The following is a 23,817-nucleotide window of genomic DNA, read 5'->3' on the forward strand; positions in this document are numbered from 1 at the left end:
AGGGGTTTCTGAAACCCCCAGAATACTTAGAACCTGCAATAGCAATTTATTAGGGCCTGTTAATGTTAGGACCTCCTTAGACCAGGCTGAGGAGCCCCATAGGATTTTATTCTTGGAGAAGTGGGGTGGGTCTCTGCCACTTTCTTTTTTTTTCTTTTGTTTTTTTTTTTTTTTTTTTTTTGAGATGGAGTCTTGCTCTGTTGCCCAGGTTGGAGTGCAGTGGCGAGATCTCGCTCATCGCAAGCTCCGCTACCCAGGTTCACACCATTCTCCTGCGTCAGCCTCCCAAGTGGCTGGTACTATAGACACCCACCACCATGCCTGGCTAATTTTTTTTGTATTTTTAGTAGAGACGGGGTTTCACTGTGTTAGCCAGGATGGTCTCAATCTCCTGATCTTGTGATCCACCCGTCTTGGCCTCCCAAAGTGCTGGGATTACAGGTGTGAGCCACCGAATCTGGCCAGATCTCTGCCACTTTCTAGCTGTGTGACTTTGGCCCAGTGTTGTACCTTTATTTCAGTTATAGGGTATACAATTCCTTATTCACAACAATGAGCTGTAATTTTCTTTTCTTTTTTTTCTGAGACGGAGTCTTACTCTGTCGCCCAGGCTGGAGTGCAGTGGTGCAATCTGGGCTCACTGCAACCTCCACTTCCCTGATTCAAGCAATTCTCCTGCCTCAGCCTCCTGAGGAGCTGGGACTACAGGCACGTGCCACCATGCACAGCTAGTTTTTGTATTTTTAGTAGAGACAGGGTTTCACCATATTGGCCAGGATGGTCTCGATCTCTTGACCTCATGATCTGCCCGCCTTGGCCTCCCAAAGTCCTGGGATTACAAGTGTGAGCCACTGTGTCCAGCCTTTTTTTTTTTTTTTTTTTAAAACATGATCTTGCTCTGTCACCCAGCCCCTTCCGAGGTGGCTGCTGTATGCGGCTGTTGGCAGGAGGCCTCAGTTCCTCACCACGTGGGCCTCTCCATGGAGCTGCTTGAGCTTCCTCCCATCATGGCGGATGGCTTTCCCCAGGTGAGTGAGCCCAGAGAAAGAGCAAAGAGGAAGCATCAGTGAATTTTATGTCCTAGTTTCAGAAGTCCCACATTGTTGCTTCTGCCTTATTCTATTGTTAAAAATGAGTCACAAAGTCTAGCTGACAATCAAAGCGAGAAGAAATAGACTTTGCCTTTCTTTTTTATCTTTTTTCTTCCTTTTTAATTTTTTATTTGTTAAGGCAAGATCTCAGTCTGTCACCCAGGCTGTAGTGCAGTGGCAGGATCACAGCTCCCTGCAACATTAACCTCCTAGGCTCAAGTGGTCCTCCCACCTCCCACTCCCTAGTAGTTGGGGCTGCAGGTGTGCACCACCACACCGGCGTAATATTTTGTATTTTTTGTAGAGAAGAGGTCTCACTGTGTTGCTGATTATGGCCTCAAACTTATGAGTTTGGCCGGGCATGGTCAATCACACCTATAATCCCAGCACTTTGGGAGGCCAAGGCAGGCGGATCACTTGAGGTCAGGAGTTGGAGACCAACGTGGCCAACATGGTGAAATCCTGTCTCTACTAAAAATACAAAAATTAGCTGGGTGTGGTGGTGAACACCTGTAATCCCACCTACCTGGGGGGCTGAGGCAGGAGAATTGCTTGAAACTAGGAGGTGGAGGTTGTGGTGAGCCAAGATCGCAGGCACCACTGAACTCTAGCCTGGGGAACAGAGCAAGACTCCGTCTCAAAAACAACAACAACAACAACAACTCATGAGCTTAAGCAATCTGCCTGCCTCAGCCTCCCAAAGTGCTGGGATTCTAGGCATGAGTCACTGATTCCAGCCTGTAGTTTTCCATATAAAATATTAAGAAATGATGAAAAGAGTCTGGGCACAGTGGCTCATGCCTGTAATCCCAGCACTTTGGAAGGCCAAGGCAGGTGGGTCACTTGAGGTCAGGAATTTGAGACCAGCCTCGCCAAGATGGTGAAAACCCATCTCTACTAAAAATACAAAAATCAGCTGGGCATGGTGGTGCATACCTGTAATCCCAGGTACTCAGGAGGCTGAGGCACGAAACTCGCTTGAACCTGGGAGGGGAAGGTTGCAGTGAGCCTATATCACACCACTGCACTCCACCCTGGGCGACAGAGTAAGACTCTGTCTCAAAAAAAAAAAAAGCGCTGGGCGCGGTGGCTCACGCCTGTAATCCCAGCACTTTGGGAGGCCGAGACGGGCGGATCACGAGGTCAGCAGATCGAGACCATCCTCGCTAACACGGTGAAACCCCGTCTCTACTAAAAATACGAAAAACTAGCCGGGCGTAGTGGCGGGCGCCTGTAGTCCCAGCTACTTGGGAGGCTGAGGCAGGAGAATGGTGAGAACCCGGGAGGCGGAGCTTGCAGTGAGCCAAAATCGCGCCACCGCACTCCAGCCTGGGAGACTGAGCAAGACTCCGTCTCAAAAAAAAAAAAAAAAAAAAAAAGCAACAACAACAAAGAAAAGAGTAGTACAACCAACTCAGTATGTTCTTTTTTTTTTTTTTTTTTTGGAGTACAATGGCGCAATCTCAACTCAATGCAACCTCCACCTCCTGAGTTCAACCGATTCTCCTACCTCAGCCTCTCAAGTAGCTGGGATTACTGGTGTACACCACCACATCTGGCTACTTTTTGTATTTTTAGTAGACATGGGGTTTTGTTATGTTGGCTGGGTCGGTCTTGAACTTGTGACCTCAAGTAATCCACCCGCCTTGGCCTCCCAAAGTGCTGAGATTATAGGTGTGAGCTACTGTGCCCAGCCCAATTTTTTTTCCTCTTTTAATAAGACAGGGTCTGGCTCTGTTGCCCAGGCTGGAGTGCAGTGGTGTGATCATAGCTCACTGCAGCCTCAAACTCCTGCGCTAAAGCAATCCTCTCACCTTGGCCTCCCAAAATGTTGGGACTGCAGGCCTGAGTCACCCGTCCAACCCATGTTATTTCAATTTCAGTCTTAGAGTGGGCTGTTTCCTTACCTGGAGGCCTCTCCTCCCTCAGTCTCTGTGTATCTCATTCCAACTCCTGTTTTGTTTTGTTTTGTTTTTGTTTTTGTTTTTGTTTTTTTGAGGCACAGTCTCCCTCTGTTGCCCAGGCTGAAGTGCAGTGGTGAGATCTCGACTCACTGCAACCACCACCTCCCGGGTTCAAGCGATTCTCCTGCCTCAGCCTCCCGAGTAGCTGGGATTACCGGCGCTGGTAAAGACAGGGTTTCACAATGTTGGCCAGGCTGGTCTCAAACTCCTGACCTCAAATGATCCGCCGGCCTCGCCTCCCAAAGTGCTGGCATTATAGGCATGAGCCACCACGTTTGACCCCCAACTCCCTTTTTTGGAGGCTTGTTTTAACTGTCATTTTGTGTATCTTCTTTGCGAATCGCACAGCCCAAAGGACACCACTAGTAACTGGTTTCTCTGTCTTGTCCACCAAGGTGGATCCCCAGGTCCCAATTGGGTGCATCCTCTTAAACAGCTCCTACCTAGGGTAAGTAGTGGTGGTGGTGGTGGTGGTGGTGGGGTGGGGGGGGGCTTCAGGGACCAAAATAGGGCCAGAAGGTGGGGGCCTCCAATACCCCACATTAAATTGGGACTTTATCACGTAAGCTCTGGGGAGACAGAGAAGGTTGGGTTTTTGTTTGTTTTGCTTGAGACAGGGTCTCTCTCTGTCGCCCAGGCTGGAATGCAGTGGCTTGATCACAGCTCACTGCAGTCTCAACCTCCTGGGTTCAAGTGGTCCTCCCGCCTCCGCCTACCAAGTAGCTGAGAGGTGCGCGCCGCCACCCTCGGCTATTATTTTATTTTGCTTTTTTTTTTTTTTTTTTAAATAGAGACGAGGTTTTGCCATGTTGCTCAGACTGGTCTCCAACTTCTGGAATCAAGCAATCCTCCCACTTGAGCCTCCGAAAGTGCTGTGATTGCAGGCGTGAGCTACCGCGCCCAGCTTAGGTTGAGCAGCGAAAGGGACAGGGCCCAGTGCTTTCTCTGCGAGGTTCAGTCGTCCTGTCCCTCTCCTGTCACCGTCTGTCACCGTTTGGGGCGCGCCACGGAAGGTGCCAGGCAAGGCACTGACTCTAATCGAGAGGCGCACTCGTCGCCCTGGCAACGGAGTCCGGAAGAACCACAGAGACGCGACTCCAGCGTACAGAGCGGCCGTCCTGGGCCAGCGAGGCACCGTGCGCTAGAGAGGCACTTCTAGCCTATTGTCACGTGGCCGGCCTGGGGAAGGCGGGACTTCCGGCGGCGCGGTATTTTTTTTCCGGTGGCTGGTCCCGGGCGGCCCCTCCCCGACTGGGCCCTGTGCCCCCCGCCCCCGCGGCCCTTCGCCGCCGGGCCAGCCGCCACCATGAAGAAATTTTTTCAGGAGTTCAAGGCCGACATCAAGTTCAAGAGCGCGGGACCCGGTCAGAAGCTCACAGAGTCCGTGGGGTGCGTGAGGAACGCAGGGGCGGCCGGGGAGAGGGGCCTGGGGCCTCGGGCGGCTCGGGAGATCAGAGAGGGCGAGGGGCTGGGAGCGGCAGCTGAGAGTCAGGGGAGGGGGAGAGGCTCCGGGGGCGGGGCAAGCGGGGCCGAAGATGGGCGTCAGGGGGAGGGGAGAGAGATCTGGGGTCCGGGCAGGAGGGGGCGGGTGTGAGCCGGGGGCGGGGCGGGGGAGGCGGGGGGAGGGGAACATGCGCAGGGGGCGGGGCAAGGGGGCCGGGTGGGAGGGGAGGTCTCGGGGGCGGGGCCGCAGGAGGGTCCGAGGCAGTGGCGGGGGATTAGGGCGGCGGGGCTGCAGGAGGTTGGGGGTCAGTGGAGCGATCCTGGGGGAAAAAAGGGATGATCAGTTCTGAGACGCGTGGTGAGGGAGAGATCTGGGGACCCGGCTGGTCCTTAAGTGGCCGGGATGATTTGGGGGAATCTAGGTGACCGTGGATGAGAGCTGAGCTTGGAGGAAGACGCACAGCTGTGGGGTGGGGTGGTGGAGAGTTGTTCGGAGGCATCCATGGGAAGAGGGGTTCTGGACTTGGGTTCTGGAGCACGTGGGAGGCGGATGGGAGACCAGGAAGAGTCTGGAAGGCCAAGGAGGCCGGGGTGGGTAGCGTCTTCAGTGACCTGGGATGTCCGGGCGAACTGAGAGGGAGGGGCTGAGGAAGGTGTGTGAGGAGACTGGAGGTGAGGGACTTTGACAGATGGACTGTGACACGGGAGGGGCCTGAGAGGAGAAGACAGCCGAGATTGACGCGTCTGAGCAGGTTGGGAGAAAGGCCTTCTCTGCGAGGCTTCTCTGCCAGGTCACTGTGCCAAGTGGATTATGGCGGTGAGAGGGGAGGGGAAAGGAGATAGGTGCGGGGCAGACTTCCGGATCGTCTAGGGAGGACTTGGAGAGAAGGGCCTGACCTGGGCTGAGCCAGCTGGGAGGGCAGGTGGAGGGCCGGGAAAGAAGTGGCGCTGGAGAGGGTGCGAGGCTGAGGGCTGCTGGGTTGAGAAAAGGGAGGCTGGAAGAGCTGGGGCTGCTGCAGGGAGCTGGCTGGCCAGGGGCTGGTGGGGACTGATGGAGAGTGACTGAGGAAGGAGGTCAGCCAGGCAGCGAGGGCAGGGGTCTGTAAGCAATAATGGAAGGGATTGTGAAGGGGTGGGGGCTGGGAGGGGGTAGGAGGAGAGGCAGGGAGGTGGCAGGAAGTGGGGGGTCAGGGAATCACGGGTTGGTGGGGTAGTGATGGAGGTAGGGGCATAGTGAGGAATTCAGGGTTCCTAGGGGAGAGCAGGAGAGCAAAGGCTGAGTGAGAGAGGGAGAGGGGTCAGGGAGAGAAGTGGACAAATGGGGGGAGCCCTTCATTGATTCAACCAGTAGTGGGTGGGGTTAGGACTGGGCATGACAGGAAGGATGCAGGGCATCAGGGTGATGGCTGGGTCAGCCCAGAGCCGGGCGGAGAGGGGAAGGTGAGAGGGGAGACTCGGGAAGGGAAGGGGTGCAGAGGTCCCCTCTGGAGTGAGACTGGATATCCAGGGTGTGTGGGGCGTGTGGGGCGTGTGGGCGCCAAGTCCTGTTTTAGGCTGCAGTGGTGGACAGGAGAAGGCCTCTACTGTCCCAAGGCTCACCTTCTAGAGGGAGCTGATGGACAGATAAACCAACAGACCTCAGATGAGGGCTCAGGAGGGTGAGCAGACGCCATCAGGTGGTTTGGGAAGGCCTCTCCCAGGACACAGACTCAGCCGTGGGGAAATCAGCCCCTTCCTTCTCTCCCTGTGGCAGCTCTAGCCCTTTCCAGATCCCCTGTCCTCCTCCCTCCCTGCTGGAGAACACTGTGGGCAGAAGGCGTAGACAGTGCAGGGGCTTGCGGCGGGGAGCAGCTGGGGTATGGGAAGAACCGCGGGGAGCCCAGGGGAGACAGGCCAGGGGAGGGCAGTGGGCCAGGCCAGGAAGGGCTCTCCGGCCGAGGGAGGCTTTAGGATTTTGCAGTGGGAGGGCGTCGTGCAGTGGAGTGATGCTGACGCTCCCTGGCTGAGGTTCCACAGGGTTCCCTGTGGCTGCCCAGGAGGGGCAGGGTCCATGACCAGTTGGGGTGAGGTGCCCTGGGAAATGCCATTTTGTTGGAAAGACCTAGATATCGGATGGGGCCGGGATCGGTCTTCATGAGTCATCTCCTCTTCCACCCAAGATGCTCAGCTGTGGGAGGATTAGATAGGCAGGGGTGGGCACGAAGCTAAGCCTTGAGACGAGGATGGAGGGCTGCCCGGGTATCTAAGCAGAGCCAGAGGAGTACAGGGCTTGAACTGAGAGCCTGGCCTCCCAAGAAGTTTTAATAGACCTACGGCATGGAAAGTGACACAGTCCCTGAATTCACGGGAGGAGCCTGAGAGGAGACAGGCGAGATGGACGTGTCCGAGCAGGTTGGCAGAAAGGGCTTCTCTGCCAGGCCACTGTGCCAAGTGGATTACGGAACCCTCTTTGGTGTAGGGCTCAACGGGGCGGAACCGCGAGTCCATGAGCTCTTGGTACTTGCACAGCCCCGGGCCTGGCATGGAGTGGCCAGGGCGAGGCTGGTTCTACTGTCCGCTGACCCCAGGGTCCTGCCACAAGGGTGGTGTGTTACGGGGCACATTGCCCGGACTTCCTGACCCTCTTGGGTTTGGGAACGGGATGGTGAGGCCTCCCTGGCAGCTTGTTAGGAGGAGTCAACCAACCGAGCCGACCAGCTCCCAGCAGGGGGCCCGGCACACAGTAGGTGCTCAGTAAACGAAGCTGTGACCTGAGGGTGGAGACTCTCACAGCAGGGAGCTGGGGAGGATGTGGCATCCTTTGAGTCTCCTCAATTCCTGAGGATGTGGGCGCTGTGGCTCGTGCCTGTAGTCCCAGTAGTTTGGGAGGCCATGGTGGGAGGATCATTTGAGGCCAAGAGTTCGAGACCAGCCTGAGCTACACAGCAAGACCCTGTCTCGATAGAAAAATTAGCCATGTGTGATGATGCTTGCCTCCAAGTCCCAGCTACTCGGGAGGCTGAGGCGGGAGGATTCCTTGAGCCTGGGAACTCAGGGTTGCAGTGAGCCATGATCGTGCCACTGTACTCCAGCATGGGTGACAGAGCAAGACCCTGTCTCAAAAAGAAAAAAAAAGCACTGAGGATATCAAGGTGCCTTCACCTCGGGAGGGGTGCTGCCACCCCATTTTACAAACGAGGATGCTGAGGCCCAGTGGGGGCAGGACTTGCCTGATGGTGCAGAACTGAGCGGAACGAGCATCTCCTTCCTCCAGGGGCTCTTCCGCTTGCAGAAGAACCATCTGGTGGCTGCGGGTGGCCCCTGGGAAGCAGGCATCCTGGCCCGCATAGGCAGGGACACGTCTGACTGGTGGTGCTGGTGGCAGGAGCTGGGGAGCAGCAGAAGCTCCCCTGTGTAACCACACGTCAGGTTTGCCAGCCACCTCAGGAGGATACACTCGCTCTCCCTCCGTCTGTCCCCAGGGAAAAGGCCCCCAAACAGAAGTCCAGCCAGCCGGCCCCAAGGCCGCCCCGCCAGGGACCCACCAATGAGGCACAGATGGCAGCCGCTGCCGCCCTGGCCCGGCTGGAGCAGAAGCAGTCCCGGGCCTGGGGCCCCACGTCGCAGGACAGCATCCGAAACCAGGGTGAGGTGTGGCCCGCCTCGGGCCCAGGTCAGGGCTGTTTGAGGTTCCCAGCCCTAGTGCCTGGCCCTGGACGCAGAAGTCACATGAGCAGCTGTGGGGGTGTGAGGGTCACCCTTGGGAGCGACTCACCAAGGGCCGGTGCTGGGGGAAGGGCAGCTTCCTGGGGAGGGCGTGGGAGCAGAGACCTGGAGCAGAAACAGGGACTGCGCGGGCAGTGGGGTGCTGGCTCAGGCTGAGGGGTGGGTGCAGAGCGAGTCCTGCAGGGGACCTCCAGCCTGACCTCCAGCATCAGCAGGAGGTTGTGCGTGGCTCACGGGCCCACCCCAGGAATGAGACGGCTCGGGCCAGGACAGAGGCGTGCTCACCATCCTGTCTCTGCTTCTCCTTCTTGGGCCGCCTTCCAGTGAGAAAGGAACTTCAAGCCGAAGCCACCATCAGCGGGAGCCCCGAGGCCCCAGGGACCAACGTGGTAAGAACAGCCACTGGTGGCACTGTCCCACGCTGAGGGGTGGGGACAGCTTGACTTCATCGTAGGGGAGATGTGGCCTGGACCTTGGGGCTCCAGGGTGGTTAGGAAACCTTGCCTTGCAAGGTGGAGGCGGGTTGTGGTGGAACATGGTGCTGTCTGGACCTTCGGGGCTCAGCAGCTGAGGATGCTGGCTCAGGCCTGGAGAAGTGGGCCTCAGGTACATAAGCCCATCGCTCCCTCCCCTTAATCCCTTAAGGTGGATGCAGTTACAGTTCTCACTTTTCAGAAAGAGAACTGGGGTTGAGAGAGGTCAAACCAGCTGTCCTCTCTCCTACACCCCAGAACCAGCAAAGACAGGACCGGCTAGTCTGTGGCTTCAGAGCCTGTCCCCTACCACTGCCTGCTCCTGCCTGCCTTGGAGGTCAAGGGGCTCCGTGGAGACGGGTGGAATCAGGGAGGCCTTCCTGTAGGAGGTGGGCTTTGAGAGCTCTGCTGAAAGGAGTTCTAAGCAGCTTGATCCTGGAGGATTCAGTGAATTTTAGCATGCAGGGACCTTAGAGATGGCCTAGAAATGGAGGCCCCAAAGTCAGGCCTTGTCCAGGGCACTGTGCCCATGGACTCCCACGCAGAGCTCCTTCCTCACCAGCTTGAGGACAGGACCAGCAGGAGCCCAGCTGCCGTCTGCTGAGTGCTTCCTGCGTGTCAGAAGCTGCTCTGTGCTTTCCTTTCCTTACCTTGTTTAGTTCTGAGTAGGCCCCACAGGGACATTTGACATACCAGGGAACAGACTGAGGGATCCAGTCACTTGGCCAGGGTGTTTCCCATGGCCACCAAGTGGAAGGGACAGCATGGGGGCTAGAGATACCTGGTTTTGCGGGCCACACTCAGGACTGTGGTGCTCGGCGAGGCTCGGGGTGGCTTCTGTCCACAGTCCAGACTCAGACACTTTCACCGCCCCAGGTATCTGAGCCCAGAGAGGAAGGCTCTGCCCACCTGGCTGTGCCTGGTGTGTACTTCACCTGTCCGCTCACTGGGGCCACCCTGAGGAAGGACCAGCGGGACGCCCGCATCAAGGAAGCCATTCTTTCGGTGAGTGGCGCCCCGTGTGCTCCTGCCCCAACCTGTAGCTTCCTGTGCCTGAGCCACCCCCCATCGGAAGCCCAGGTGGCACAGGTCCCTCCCAGAGTCCCCAGAGCCCACTGCTCGTAGTGAAGTCCCTCTTCTGATACCCCGAATCCAGGCACACCATTGTGTATGCATCCGTATCTCCTCTTTCCCAGCTAGGGTTGTCTTTTTTTTTGAGATGGAGTCTCACTCTGTCACCCAGGCTGGAGTGCAGTGGTGCATTCTCGGCTCACTACAACCTCTGCCTCCTGGATTCAAGTGATTCTCCTGCCTCAGCCTCCCAAGTAGCTGGGATTACAGGTGGATGCCACCACGCCCAGCTAATTTTTGTATTTTTAGTAGAGATGGGGTTTTACCATGTTGACCATACTGGTCTCGAACTTTTGCCTCAAGTGACCCACCCGCCTCAGCCTCCCAAAGTGCTGGGATTACAGGCGTGAGCCACCGTGCCTGGCCTGGTTTTTTCATAAAAGGTTATGTATTATTTGCTTCGGTACAGAAAGAACTTCCTACAAAATTAGCCAGGCGTGGTGGCATATGCCTGCAATCCCAGCTACTCGGGAGGCTGAGGCAAAATAATTGCTTGAATCTGGGAGGCGGAGGTTGTGGTGAGCTGAGATCGTGCCATTGCATTCCAGCCTGGGCAACAAGAGCAAAACTCAGTCTCAAAAAACAAAAAACAAACAAAAAGAACAAAAATAACTTCCACAGCATTTTTTTTTTCCCCTAATACAGCAAGTCTTCACTTAACACCATCAACTGGTTCTCAGAAACTTCGACTTTAGCCTGGGCAACATGGCAAAACCCTATCTCTACCAAACACAACAACAGAAACAAATTAGCTGGGCATGGTGCCGTGCACCTGTAGTCCCTGCTACTCAGAAGGCCAAGGTAGGAGGATTGCTTGAGCCTGGGAGGTGAAGGCTGCAGTGAGCCGTGATCAGGCCACTGCACACCAGCCTGGGTGATATGTGAGACCCTTTCTCAAAAAGTAATAACAGTAGCCAGGCGCGGTGGCTCACGCCTGTAATCCCAGCACTTTGGGAGGCCGAGGCAGGTGGATCACCTGAGGTCAGAAGTTCAATACCAGCCTGGTCAATATAGTGAAACCCCGTATCTACTAAACATACAAAAATTAGCCAGGCGTGGTGACAGGCGCCTGTATCCCAGCTACTCGGGAGGCTGCAGCAGGATAATCACTTGAACCCCGGAGGGAGAGGTTGCCGTGAGCCGAGATTGTGCCATTGAGCTCCAGCCTGGGCACTGGGCAACAAGAGCAAAACTTCGTCTAAAAAAAAAAATAGTAACAGTTCCATAGAGACTCTCCAGACTCACACCTACTCCAGCAGTGTGTGCAAAAGCACCCGTGTCCCCATCCTCTCACCGTACTGTAAATCACCAAACTTTGATCTTTACCCCTATTGACAAGTGAAAATAACATCCCAGGATAGATTTAATTTGCACTTTCCTTATTTTGGGTTGGGTTGGCCATGTTTCATATGAAAATACATTCTTTGTACATTATTAGATAGTTTGTCTTTTTCTTAGTGATTTGTAGGCACTCTTTATATATTAGGCAATTCAGGCTTTTGCCTATGATGTGAGTTGCACATATTTCCCTCTAGTTGCTCATATGCTGGCTCTGCTTATGTTCGCTTTGCTGTGTAGGATTTTTTGATCTCTGTATAATTAAATGTGTCAGTCTTATTTCATGACTTTTGGGTTTGGGGCCATTCTTTTTTTTTTTTTGGTTTGTTTTTTTTTTGAGACGGAGTCTCGCTCTGCTGCCCAGGCTGGAGTACAGTGGCCGGATCTCAGCTCACTGCAAGCTCCGCCTCCCGGGTTACGCCATTCTCCTGCCTCAGCCTCCCGAGTAGCTGGGACTACAGGCGCCCGCCACCGCGCCCGGCTAATTTTTTGTATTTTTAGTAGAGACGGGGTTTCACCGTGATAGCCAGGATGGTCTTGATCTCCTGACCTTGTGATCCGCCCGTCTCGGCCTCCCAAAGTGCTGGGATTACAGGCTTGAGCCACCGCGCCCGGCCGGTGGGGCCATTCTTAGAAATGCTTTACCCACTTCCATGCTGAGAGAATTCTTTTGTGGCCTCTCCAGTGTTATTTTATTTTATTTTTTTTGAGACAGAGTCTTGCTCTGTCACTAGGCTGGAGTACAGTGGTGCAATCTCGGCTCACCACAACCTCCGCTTCCCGGGTTCAAGCGATTCTCCTGCCTTAGCCTCCCGAGTAGCTAGGACTACAGGCGCCTGCCACCATGCCCGGCTGACTTTTGTATTTTTAGTAGAGATGGGGTTTCACCATGTTGGCCAGAATGGTCTCGATCTCCTGACCTCGTGATCCACCCACCTCGGCCTCCCAAAGTGCTGGGATTCCAGGCGTGAGCCACCGCGCCCGGCCTCCAGTGCTTTTCTTCTGGCTTCTCACTGACTGCTGGCTTGTTGTTTCCATGGTTGAAGCTTTGATCCAGCTGGAGCGTGTTATTATGTAACACGGCAGGGTGGAGCTGATGTTATTTTTTTCTAGATCTTGGCTCAGTTCTCTTCTCAGCCCCACCTGTGGAGAGCACCTGTCTTTTGCTCACAGTTGTGAAATCCCACCTTTCTTACAAAGTACATTCCTGTATGGATTTGGACGCCTTCCTGGCCACTGTTCCTTCGTCCCTTGTCTGCGCACGTACCCAGCTCCTGACCTAAGCCTGGCGGCCAGTCGCCTAAAACGCCCGAGGGCCGCTTTTGGAGCTGACGCCCTTCCCTTGGCAGGTGTGCTGTCCCAGGCACTCTGATCCCCAGGAAGCTGTTGTCCTGGGGACGGCAGGGGTGTCTCGCAGCTCTGCCTCTCTCTGCAGCCGCGAGCTCTGCCCTGCTGCCCACATCACCTCGGCAACTAAACCGGCAGACTGGGCTGGGTCCCAGTTTTCTGTTGGCATGAGCCCCGGCTCAGTGTGTGGGTCATGGGTCTGTGTGACGCAGGGGGCTGCTGAGGGACCCTGTTGTGCAGTTGAGGGTGGGGGTGGTGGGTAGAGCTCTGGGCTGCCTGGGCAGGTGGCCTGAATCCTGACACGTGGCCCTGGGCGGCCCTGCTGTTCACCCGCCCTCATCTGGGCAGCCCAGGGAGGTGCGGGTGGCAGCGCTGCTTGGCAGGCCATGGGTGGCTCTCTGGGTGTGGCCGTGTGCGGTAGCTGTGCTGAGTGTGAATGGATTTGTGCCTCAGTCTTGTCCGGGTCTTAGGGTACCTGTTCTTAGCCTCTCCGTGCTGGGACGCTGTACATCGCAGTCAGCAGGGCTGGCTCTGGGAAACCCCAGGAATTCTGGCTGTGACTTCTCCCCTCCCCTAGTAACATAGGCGGGACCTCGGGGTGGGGCAGGGGCTGGGGGTATCCGTCTTCCAGCCATTGAGTTTCAGACATTGAGGGTTGCAGACTCATTTGTGTCCTCTCTGCCACCTGCCATCCCTGTGACAAGGGGCCTCTGGGTCTCTTTCTTGACATGAGACCCGGGAGTCGTTCCGGAATGTCCATCATGGGGCTGTGAGATCAGGAGGGATGTGGTGTCCATGGTGGCGGGAGGTTCTGTAAGGGGCAGCGGCCTTGGTGGATCTCAGCACTGAGGTCGAGTTCTAAAGCCAGAGTGCGAGGCAAAGTTCTGTCACGTCACACCGGCCCCCAAGTCCCGTGGGTCTAGCCTTGAGAAGGCGGAAGGGCAGACCTGAGTTCTGGTCCGTCTTGGCTGTGTCGCCTCTGCCCTGGCGTGTGGGCAGGGCCGGGGTCTTCGAGGGTCTCTCTTTTCCTTTCTGTGATGAGTGCACAGCTAGGGCTGCTCCACGCCGCTGCTCTGCCTTCCTCTTCCTGTCCCTGTTACCTGGGCAGCGGAGGGCCGTGCGGCCCGGGTTCTCAGTGAGCAGCTTTCCCTGTTTCCCTCCTCCCAGCACTTCTCCACCGACCCAGTGGCTGCCTCCATCATGAAGATCCACACGTTCAACAAAGACCGGGACCGGGTGAAGCTGGGCGTGGACACCATTGCCAAGTGAGTGCGTGGCCCCTTTGCCCTGCCTGGCCCCTCCGGCTCGTCCCAGCACCCTTCCCACTGGGGCTGTCACCCTCTCTGGTGCCCTCATGACCTGCTGAGGTGGGCTAGGAAGGGAGCACAGGCTGAGAGTGAGGCAGCTCCACCCAGAGGCCTCGGGCAAAGGACTGGGCCTCTTTGGGTCTGTTTACCCATGTGTGAAATGAAGGTGTTTACGGAATCAGGGGTTGCCCACCCTGGCTTCCTTGGGGACCACTCGGGGAACGTGTGGAGGAGGCAGGGTCCCACCCCACTCCCCGAGTCTCAGGATTGGGGACAGGCCTGGAAGTCCACGCTGCCCGCCAGCCCCGAGGGAGCCCCCCACAGGAGCCCCCTGCTGGCGCTGCAGCCCCCCGGCTCTGGCTCTCCACTCTTCCTGCCCTGTGGCTCCCCCACCGCTGTGGTTCACTGGTGCCCTTCCGGGGCTGGTGGGACAGTGAGGGGTCCCATGGGGCTCCTGCTGGCACCAGGGGTGGGCTCCGTGGGGTGTGCGAGGTATGCCTTCCACCTGGAGACGGTCTCCTGCCCTGGAGTCACTGGGCCGCTTCTTCCCTCTGACTAGAGGCCAAGTGTGGCTGAGCCACTGACCTGGGGCAGGAGGCACAGAGGGACCGGGCGGGCAGCCTGGGCTGTGCCCCCCTCACCCTCTCCACCTACCCCAGGTACCTGGACAACATCCACCTGCACCCCGAGGAGGAGAAGTACCGGAAGATCAAGCTGCAGAACAAGGTGTTCCAGGTGGGCGTGTCTTCTGGCCCCTGGGCCCCGGCAGGGGGTGGGGGCAGCCGGCCTGCAGGAGCCAGTGGTGGCCCACACCGGGCAGTGCCTGGAGGAGCCAGCGAGAGTTGAGCCCCAAGCAGTGAAGCGTTCGGCCAGTAGAAGGTAGCGGGACAAGATAGCGAGCAAGATTTGAATGCACCAGTCACCCCAAATCAACAAATGCTGCCTCTCCTCACCCACATCCTTTTCCTCCTCTTCCTGGGCTTGTTTGGGAACATGTCGGCACTGGGGAGGTTTCTCATGCAAACCAGATGTCTGGTTCTTCTGGGGGAAACGGCGGGGTCTGGCCGCCCTGGCCTGTGTTAGCCTCACTTCACGCCCCAGCAGTGTCTGGCTCCTCAGCCTCACTCTTCGTGCCTGGCTGTGACTTTTTCCTCTGTGCAGAGCTGGTGGAGACTCCACAGGCCCCACCTTAGAAAAGCAGATTTGCACCTAGTACTGAGGCACCCCCAGGGCTGGGCCCCATACAGGGGTCAACAGCTGCTCCCAATAGCGAGAGCTGGGCCCCTGGACCGGGTGGGGACGTGGCTGGGCCATGGAGGAAGCCAGGGGTCCCCAGTAACCCCCATCTCCACCCCTAGGAGCGCATTAACTGCCTGGAAGGGACCCACGAGTTTTTTGAGGCCATTGGGTTCCAGAAGGTGTTGCTTCCCATCCAGGATCAGGGTAAGCGGACAGGGCTTGGCTGAGGGGAATGGGGACAAGGGGCCTCGGGGCAGGAGGGCCGGGCTTGGGGGTCTCTCCGCTGCACAGTGATACCCACGTCCTGCCGCGCTGTAGAGGACCTCGAGGAGTTCTACGTGCTGAGCGAGACCACCTTGGCCCAGCCCCAGAGCCTGGAGAGGCACAAGGAACAGCTGCTGGCTGCGGAGCCCGTGCGCGCCAAGCTGGACCGGCAGCGCCGCGTCTTCCAGCCCTCGCCCCTGGCCTCGCAGTTCGAACTGCCCGGGGACTTCTTCAACCTCACAGCAGAGGAGATCAAGCGGGAGCAGAGGCTCAGGTGGGCCTGGTGTCCGCAGAGCGGAGTGGGGCGGGGTGGGAGAACCCGGGCCGGCCCTCCTGACCTGGCCCTCGTGTGCAGGTCCGACGCAGTGGAGCGGCTGAGCGTGCTGCGGACCAAGGCCATGCGGGAGAAGGAGGAGCAGCGGGGGCTGCGCAAGTACACCTACACGCTGCTGCGCGTGCGCCTCCCCGACGGCTGCCTCCTGCAGGGTGGGCACTTGCGACGCCCAGGGAGGGTGGCTCGGATTGGGGGGGCCCTGGGCCCCACCCGCGCTGACCTCCCCACTCCCCAGGGACCTTCTACGCCCGGGAACGGCTGGGGGCAGTGTACGGGTTCGTTCGGGAGGCCCTGCAGAGCGACTGGCTGCCTTTTGAGCTGCTGGCCTCAGGAGGGCAGAAGCTGTCGGAGGACGAGAACCTGGCCTTGAATGAGTGCGGGCTGGTGAGTGTGGGCCCGCAGGGGACTGCTGACCCAGTGCCTCTGCAGGTTCTCCAGGGACCGGCACAGCCCCTCAGGAGGGAGCCTCCTTGTTTCAGAGCAGGGGGCCTGGGCAGGTCCCTGGGTTTGAATCCCACTTTCCCACTTACTGGCAACAGGGCCTTGAGCGAGTTCATAACTACTACACACCTCAGTTTCCCCTGTCAAATGGGAGCAGTGGCGCGTGTTAGCTAGTGCAGTAAGTTTAGGCCTAGGTTCCGGGAGTCCCGGAGGGAGAGGACAGGAGGCCGGGGTGTGAGCCACAGCCTCCACCAGCTGAGATGGCTTCCAGGCCAGGGTATCCCCGAGCCCAGCTTGCCCGCTGAGTTTCCCGCGGCGGGAAGGGCCGACTGTGCTCGGCTCTGTCCTTCCACTGCACGGCCACATGGAGACAGAATGACAGCCTGCCCCCACCGCAGGTGCCCTCTGCCCTCCTGACCTTCTCGTGGGACATGGCTGTGCTGGAGGACATCAAGGCTGCGGGGGTCGAGCCGGACGCCATCCTGAAACCTGAGCTCCTGTCGGCCATCGAGAAGCTCTCTTGAAATAAAAGCAGGGTTGGCCTCAGCCCTGTGGGTCTGTCTCATGCTCTCCCTGTTCCTCTCCCCGCCACCCCAGGGCCTCCAAGCCACCTCTGGAAATACTTGGCTCTGCCCCATGGGCACGGGAGGGGCGCCAGCTAGCTGTGGAGCTGTGGAACTGGGCCCCGTGGCAGAGCCCCCATCTCCTGGGGGCTGTGGAGATGCGCCCAAGTCCCCGAGGGAGAGGCCTGGGGACGCCACCAAATCTAAGCTCTCCCTAGCTGCTGGTAACTGTGTCATGAAGCTGCCAGGCAGACACACGTGGCATCTCCCTGGGCAGGAGAGCAGGCCTGCAGCATGGGTCCCTTTCCCGTGCGCTGTGGGTGGCAGCGGCTGCGCCTGGCACTAGGGCTGCTCTGTGGATGTGGGTGACGATGGCAGGAGGGGACGCTGGCCTTCCCGCACACAGACCTGCAGTTAGTAAATCATAAGCCCAAATAAACAGGGTGTTTGAATATAGTTTTTTGGTGCTCTATTGAAACCATGGGACACAGAGCAGGCGGCACGGGGGCTGGGCATGGCTCCCTGTCAAGGCAGCACCAGGCGGATACCTGCTTTCGGGCCAATGCCTGGCCACAAGTGCCCGATGAGCCACTTCCCTGGGGAGGAAATCCCATGCGCTAGGGGAGGCTGTGCTGTGCCCACAAAGGCCCAGTCCCTGCGGGCCTCCCCCAGCTTGGGAGGCGAGTGCTGTCACAGGCCTGGCTTCCCTGTAGCCAGAGGGACAGGGCATCCTGAGACAGCCACATCCTCTTCCTGGAACCTGCAGATGCGCGACTTCACCTGGCAAGAGGGGCTTGGATTGTATGATGAAAGGTCTTGAGCTGAGATGACCCTGGGTGGTCCGGGACCCAGTGTCCTCACAGGAGGTGGCAGGAGGGTGAGGCAGAGGTCAGAGAGACTGGAAGAGGCTGCGCTGTGGCTGTGAAGGTGGAGGAAGGGGCCCTGAGCTGAGGGATGCAGTGCCTCTGAGCACTGGGAAAGTCTCAGGAGGGCCTGGTCCTCCTGCCCACAGCTTGATGGCAGCCTGGTGAGGCACGCGTGCACTCTGACCCCCAGGCTGTGAGACGGTGACTGTTGCTTTAAACCAGGTTTGCGGTGTGGCAGCCCCAGGAGACACGGACTCCGCCCTGCAGTGTGGAAGGCATGCGCACCCCGCGCCCGCTGCTGACTTGGGGATGCAGGTCTGCACCTGGGGGAGGTGCCCAGGGCCTATGCTCATGCCCCTGACCTTGCATTGGTCCCTCCCTCGCCCTGATACTGCCCTAGCTGGTGTGGGCACCCGGCCTGTTGAGAATGAAGGCTGTCACTCCAGTCTTGCGTCCCTGCAGGCCCCAGGTCCTGACTCCAGGTTGTCAGGAACCCCTGACTCTGGGTTGTTGGGAGCCCCTCTAAAGCTCGTCGAAGGTGTGGCACAGGGGGATTCAGGCACAGCCGAATCCTGCTTCCCAGCAGGAAGGCCTGGCTGGGGCCTCCTGCCGTCCCTGACTGGGTGGATGGAGGTAGCTGACACCTTTCCCACATGGGGTTCCCTGAAGGGAAGCTTAGATTGCAGGTGGGGTGTGGCCAGGAGCAGGGCTGGCGAGCGTGACCCTCCCCATGGCTGCGTGTGCTCTGAGCTGTTCATCACCACAGAGTCCTCCCTCGGGGACAGTGGGGATAAAGCCCACTCAACGTGGGGCAGGGAAGAGGTCACCTCCTAGCTCCAGCACTCACAAAAGATGTACCCGACCTAGGGGTGGGCTCTCACAAAGTCTCAGACTCCAAGCCAAACTCAGCTCCCAGCAGCTCTGGTTTGAGGAAGGAGACCCCAGCAGGTCCCGGGGAACAACGCCTCCTAACGCCCCAACCCAGGGCAGGAGGGATCGCTGGACAGAAGCACATGTGGAAAACCTGCACCTTGACCCAGGTCAGCCTGGTATGAGGATGACTTAGTGTCAAACAGATGGGACAGCGCTGTTGCAGGGCACAAGGCTGGCCCCAGACACGACGCATTCTGAGAGAAACACGATGTTCTCAGAAAAGACAGAGCAGCTCAGTGCTAGAGAATTAGTTTATACACTGCCTCTTTATACACTGCCTCGTTTATACATGGGGCCCGTGCACATGGCCAGGTGGGTGGTCCTGGCGCTTCAATTCATTTACAAGTACTGGATTCCACGCCTGTTCCTGTGCCTGCAGGCTTCCCCGATAGGCCAGCAATCTCAATAATGCTTTATTAAAGGGCAGATTCATATGCAGCTCTTGGGGGAATTTTTACAAATATCAAAGGAACTAATCCAGCATCCTATATAGAACTCTGCACACCTTGGGGAGGTCCGTGAAGCAGGACAAAGTGCTCTTTACACAGGAATCGAGTCGGTTCAAGTATCTGCTCCGTGGGGAGGACACCCTAAGCGTTCTATGTATGTCACCACTGCTCTCACGACGCGCCCAGTGGGCTCGCAGGCAGGGCGGCCTTGCCGGTGTCCACCCCCACACCACCCCCAATTCCGGAAGCGGCTCCACACGGGGCTTGGACCTCTGCAGGGCAAGAAAGGGAAGGTCTTGAGCTGGCTGTGCCTGCTGGGCTCCCTGGGGGAGGACCCCACCCTGCTGCCTCATGGGGCCTGCAACGGCCCCAGGGCGGAACCCTTCACCTGACAGTGGGGACAGGCGGAAGCTGGGGCATTGTGCCCCTTCTAGAGGTGACCTGCTCATCTGCTCTCAGGCTGACCCTGCCCCCCACCACCTGGGCACATTCCTCCTGCACAGCCTGCTGCAAGGCCTCTGCACTTCCTCTTTGGGGAGTCCTCCAGAAATCCACCTGGCCCCCCCTTGCCGCCTCAGTGCAGTATTTCCTGACCCCCAGCTAACGTCCCGCCACCGGAGACTCCCAGCACAGGCCCTTGTGGCTCCGCCCAAGTGGCAGAGGATGTGACAGGGTAGGAGCCACTTCCAGCTGCAAACCCTCCTGGCAGCCCACAATGGAGCGAGTCTTAGGCGGCCCCATCCCTTCCCTGTTGAGGTTTACCTCCCCCACCCACCTCACCAGTGCGTTCTGCTATCTAGAGCCCTTCTCACCCGCAGCGTCCGGGACGTCCACGATCATACACTCGCCCTCCTCCTCTTCCTCCTCCTCTGTGTCTGCCTGGAAGCCGTCCATGTCCTCAGCACCAACCTGCAAAGATAAGGTGCATGGCCATCAGCACTGCAGGTGGCAGCCACACTGGTGCTGGCGGGGGTGGGGGCCTCTGCGGGTGTGACCCCTCCCTCCTACCCCAACACTGAAGGGAACCCAACATCCAGAACCCAATTTGGTAACAAACTGTCCAAATGTGAGGTTTATTCGAGAGGCCACAACCAGAGAACCTTGGGGGTTCCCTCAAATGAACTGGATTCACATCTCCAAAAATGGCCATCATTGCCGACTACAGAATAATCTCGTCGGTGACAGGCCACATACCTGATAGTGGTCCCATCAGATTACAACTGTATTTATTTTTATTTTTTATTTTTTTTTGAGACGGAGTCTTGCTCTGTAGCCCAGGCTGGAGTGCAGTGGCCGGATCTCAGCTCACTGCAAGCTCCGCCCCCCGGGTTCCCACCATTCTCCTGCCTCAGCCTCCCGAGTAGCTGGGACTACAGGCGCCCGCCACCTCGCCCGGCTAGTTTTTTTTTTTTTGTATTTTTAGTAGAGACGGGGTTTCACCGGGTTAGCCAGGATGGTCTCGATCTCCTGACCTCGTGATCCGCCCGTCTCGGCCTCCCAAAGTGCTGGGATTACAGGCTTGAGCCACCGCGCCCGGCCTATTTTTTATTTTTGAGATAGAGTCTCACTCTTGTCACCCAGGCTGGAGTACAGTGGCAGAATCTCAGCTCACTGCGACCTCCACCTCCTGGGTTCAAGTGATTCTCGTTCTTCAGCCTCCTGAGTAGCTGGGATTACAGGTGCATGCCACCACGCCAGGCTAATTTTTGTATTTTTAGTAGAGACGGGGTTTCACCATGTTGGTCAGGCTGGTCTCAAATTCCTGACCTTGTGATCTGCCCGCCTCGGCCTCCCAAAGTGCTGGGATTACAGACAACTGTATATTTACTTATTTGGTATGTATATATTTTGAGACACAGTCTTGCCCTATCGTCCAGGCTGGACTGCAGTGGTGCTATCTTGGCTCACTGCAACCTCAGACTCCCAGGTTCAAGCAATTCTCCTGCCTCAGCCTCCTGAGTAGCTGGGACTACAGGCACCTGCCACCACACCTAGCTAATTTTTGTATTTTTAGTAGAGATGGGGTTTCACCATGTTGCCAGGCTGGTCTCGAACTTTTGACTTCAAGTGATCTGCCCCCTCAGCCTCCCAAAGTGCTGGGATTACAGGCATAAGCCACTGCGCCAGCCATAACTGTATTTTTGCTGTGCCTTTTTTTTGTTTTTTTGAGATGAAGTCTCACTTTATTGCCCAGGCTGGAGTGCAATGGCACGATCTCGACTCACAGCAACCTCCCCCTGCCGGGTTAAAGAGATTCTCCTGCCTCAGCCTCCCGAGTAGCTGGGATTACAGGTGCCCGCCCCTATGGACAGCTAATTTTTTGTATTTTTAGTAGAGACGGGGTTTCACCATGTCGGCCAGGCTGGTCTCGAACTCCTGAACTTGGGATTCGCCCGTGTCGGCCTCTCAAAGTGCTACGATTACAGGCGTGAGCCACCGCGCCTGGCCTTTGCTGTGCCTTTTCTAAGTTAGAGACACAAATACCACTGGGTTACAAGTGCCTACAGGGTTGAGCAGTCACCCACCTGCTGCACAGGTCCACAGCCCAGGAGCCCTGGGCTATGTACCACATGGCCCAGGCGTGTGGCAGGCTGTCCATCTAGGGTATGTAAGAGCAACCTAGCCCATCAGCACAACCATGAAATTGCTTGAGAACACCTCTCAAAACACATCCCTGACGTGAAGCGATGACTGTGACTTGTGATTACTTTTCTTTTTTTTAGATGGACTCTTCACTCTGTTGCCCGGGCTGGAGTGCAGTGGTGTGATCTTGGCTCACTGTAAGCTCCACCTCCCGGGTTCACGCCGTTCTCCTGCCTCAGCCTCCCGAGTAGCAGGGACTACAAGCGCCCACCAACACGCCCAGCTACTTTGTACTTTTTAGGAGAGACGAGGTTTCACCATGTTAACCAGGATGGTCTCGATCTCCTGACCTCGTGATCCACCCGCCTTGGCCTCCCAAAGTGCTGGTATTACAAGCGAGAGTCACCCCGCCCGGCCTTTTTTTTTGAGGTGGTGTCTTGCTGTCGCCCAGGCTGGAGTGCAGTGGCCAGATCTCGGCTCACTGCAAGCTCCGCCTCCCGGGTTCACGCCATTCTCCTGCCTCAGCCTCCCAAGTAGCTGGGACTACAGGCACCCGCCACCACGCCTGGCTAGTTTTTTTGTATTTTTAGTAGAGACAGGGTTTCACCATGTTAGTCAGAATGGTCTCAATCTCCTGACCTTGTGATCCGCCCACCTCAGCCTCCCAAAGTGCTGAGATTACAGGCGTGAGTCACCAGGCCCAGCCTTTTTTTTTTTTTTTAAGTAGAGACAAGGGGGTGTCACTATGTTGCCCAGGCTGGTCTTGACCTCCTGGGCTCAAGCCATCCTCCCACCTCAGCCTCCCAAAGTGCTGGGATGACAGGTGTGAGCCACCGCACCTGGTCCTAGTGAAATTCCTGAGCCGTTTCCATTTGCTTTCCCCAAAGGAGAAAGACAGGATGCATGGAGGCCACCACGAGCCTCTGCATCAGTGCTGACCCTCCGTGCATGAACACAAGCCCCTCCCAGGACACAAAGCCACACTTATTTCAGCAGGGACAAGCCCATCCCAGGACACAGAGCCACACTTATTTCAGCAGGGAGGCTAGTCCTCAAAACACTCCAGGAAGTCTTCCTCTACAAAAACCTCCATTCGCCTAGAAAAGTGACGGCATAGCAACACAACGGTCAGGCAGTAGACTGGTTTCGTGGGCTGTCACGTAAGAGCACAGCGCCTGGCCAGGCAGACTGGGTTCCTATCGTAGCCCCATCAATTCCTGGGTAGGGGCTCCCCTCCTGGATCCTCTTCAGTGGCTGGGAGCCCAGGCTGTCTCTCTCCCCAGGCAGCATGGGTTGACCCTGTGAGGACACAGGAGAAAGAGTCCTGCTTTGTCACCCAGGCTGGGGTGCAGTGGTGCAATCATAGGTAACTGCACCTTCGAACTCCTGGCCTCAAGTGATCCTCCTGCCTCAGCCTCCCAAAGTGCTGGGATTACAGACATGAGCCACCAAGCCTGGGCTACGGCCATTTTCAACTACCTTTTTGAAAGAATAGTTAAGCAAAGAAGAGTCTAAGAGTCCCCTGTAGACTCTGCTGAGGGACATTCTGATCTGGAGGTGTCTGGGGACATTAAACAAAAGGAACACGCCAATTTCTTCAGAGCCACCTCAAGTCACTGGGCCCTTCCTCCACACAGGAGACGTGTTGACACACTAGGCTTTTTTTGGATCCAAAATTTTGCAGAGCAATCACCACTCTTCAACCTTCAGGCTCAAGACAGGCTTTAACACATGACACTGAGCCGGCAGCTTGTTTCACAGGGACAGCTGTCATCTCGCCAGCAACACTTCAAGTGCTAAACGCAGACACGGAGGAGCACAGACTATAGAAAACGGGAGTCAGGAAAACGTTTAGCGACTACATGGGATGAAGATAGTGTCACTAACATCTATGCCTTTTTTTTTTCTTTTTTAATTTTTTTTGAGATGGAGACTTGCTCTGTTGCCCAGGCTGGAGTGTAGTGGCACAATCTCAGCTCAAGTGCAACCTTCACCTCCTGAGTTCAAGTGATTCTCCTGCCTCAGCCTCCTGAGTAGCTGGGATCATGGGCATGCACCACCATGCTCAGCTAATTTTTGTATTTTTAGAGATGAGGTTTCACCATGTTGGCCAGGTTGGTCTCGAACTCCTGGCCTCTCAATTGATCCGCCTGCCTCGGTCTCCTGAAGTGCTGCAATTACAAGCCTGAGCCACCGCACCCAGCCACCTATGCTTCTTTAGTTTTATCTCGACCACATGTTTTGTCGGCAAGGGCAAACACATCCTTCCTTCTATTTTAAAATTTTTAAATAAAACGGAGGCCCAAAGAGTTGAGGTGTCCTAGGGTTTCACAGATACATGGCACT

The 23,817-nt window shown here is 57.0% G+C and overlaps 2 protein-coding genes across 5 annotated transcripts in view; one reads left to right on the plus strand and one right to left on the minus strand.

Moving 5' to 3' along the window:
• The first annotated feature begins 4,244 nt into the window (after nucleotides 1-4,244).
• UBXN6 (UBX domain protein 6) lies at nucleotides 4,245-17,096 on the plus strand. Its single transcript, XM_007994827.3, has 11 exons — nucleotides 4,245-4,444; nucleotides 7,960-8,123; nucleotides 8,528-8,592; nucleotides 9,553-9,681; nucleotides 13,660-13,757; nucleotides 14,459-14,534; nucleotides 15,158-15,242; nucleotides 15,357-15,576; nucleotides 15,658-15,788; nucleotides 15,872-16,020; nucleotides 16,476-17,096. Exons 1-11 carry the CDS (start codon nucleotides 4,362-4,364, stop codon nucleotides 16,599-16,601), a joined length of 1,326 nt encoding a protein of 441 aa, XP_007993018.1. The 5' UTR covers nucleotides 4,245-4,361; the 3' UTR covers nucleotides 16,602-17,096.
• Nucleotides 17,097-17,202: 106 nt separating this feature from the next.
• Nucleotides 17,203-23,817, minus strand: part of CHAF1A (chromatin assembly factor 1 subunit A) — a 43,607-nt gene continuing 36,992 nt past the window's right edge. For 2 of the 4 annotated variants that reach the window (XM_073017092.1, XM_037994400.2), the window contains exons 14-15: nucleotides 19,701-19,797; nucleotides 17,203-17,559 (exon numbers count right to left, since the gene is read on the minus strand). In XM_073017092.1, coding sequence (XP_072873193.1) covers nucleotides 19,725-19,797 — 73 coding nt within the window. In that variant the 3' untranslated portion in view covers nucleotides 17,203-17,559; nucleotides 19,701-19,724. Of the gene's footprint in view, nucleotides 17,560-18,675; nucleotides 19,161-19,700; nucleotides 19,798-23,817 lie in introns of those variants that run through there. The other 2 variants (XM_073017091.1, XM_007994829.3) reach the window with 1 other exon arrangement.

The sequence above is a fragment of the Chlorocebus sabaeus genome, chromosome 6 (assembly GCF_047675955.1).
Source record: "Chlorocebus sabaeus isolate Y175 chromosome 6, mChlSab1.0.hap1, whole genome shotgun sequence".
In the NCBI taxonomy this organism is placed as follows: Eukaryota; Metazoa; Chordata; class Mammalia; order Primates; family Cercopithecidae; genus Chlorocebus; species Chlorocebus sabaeus.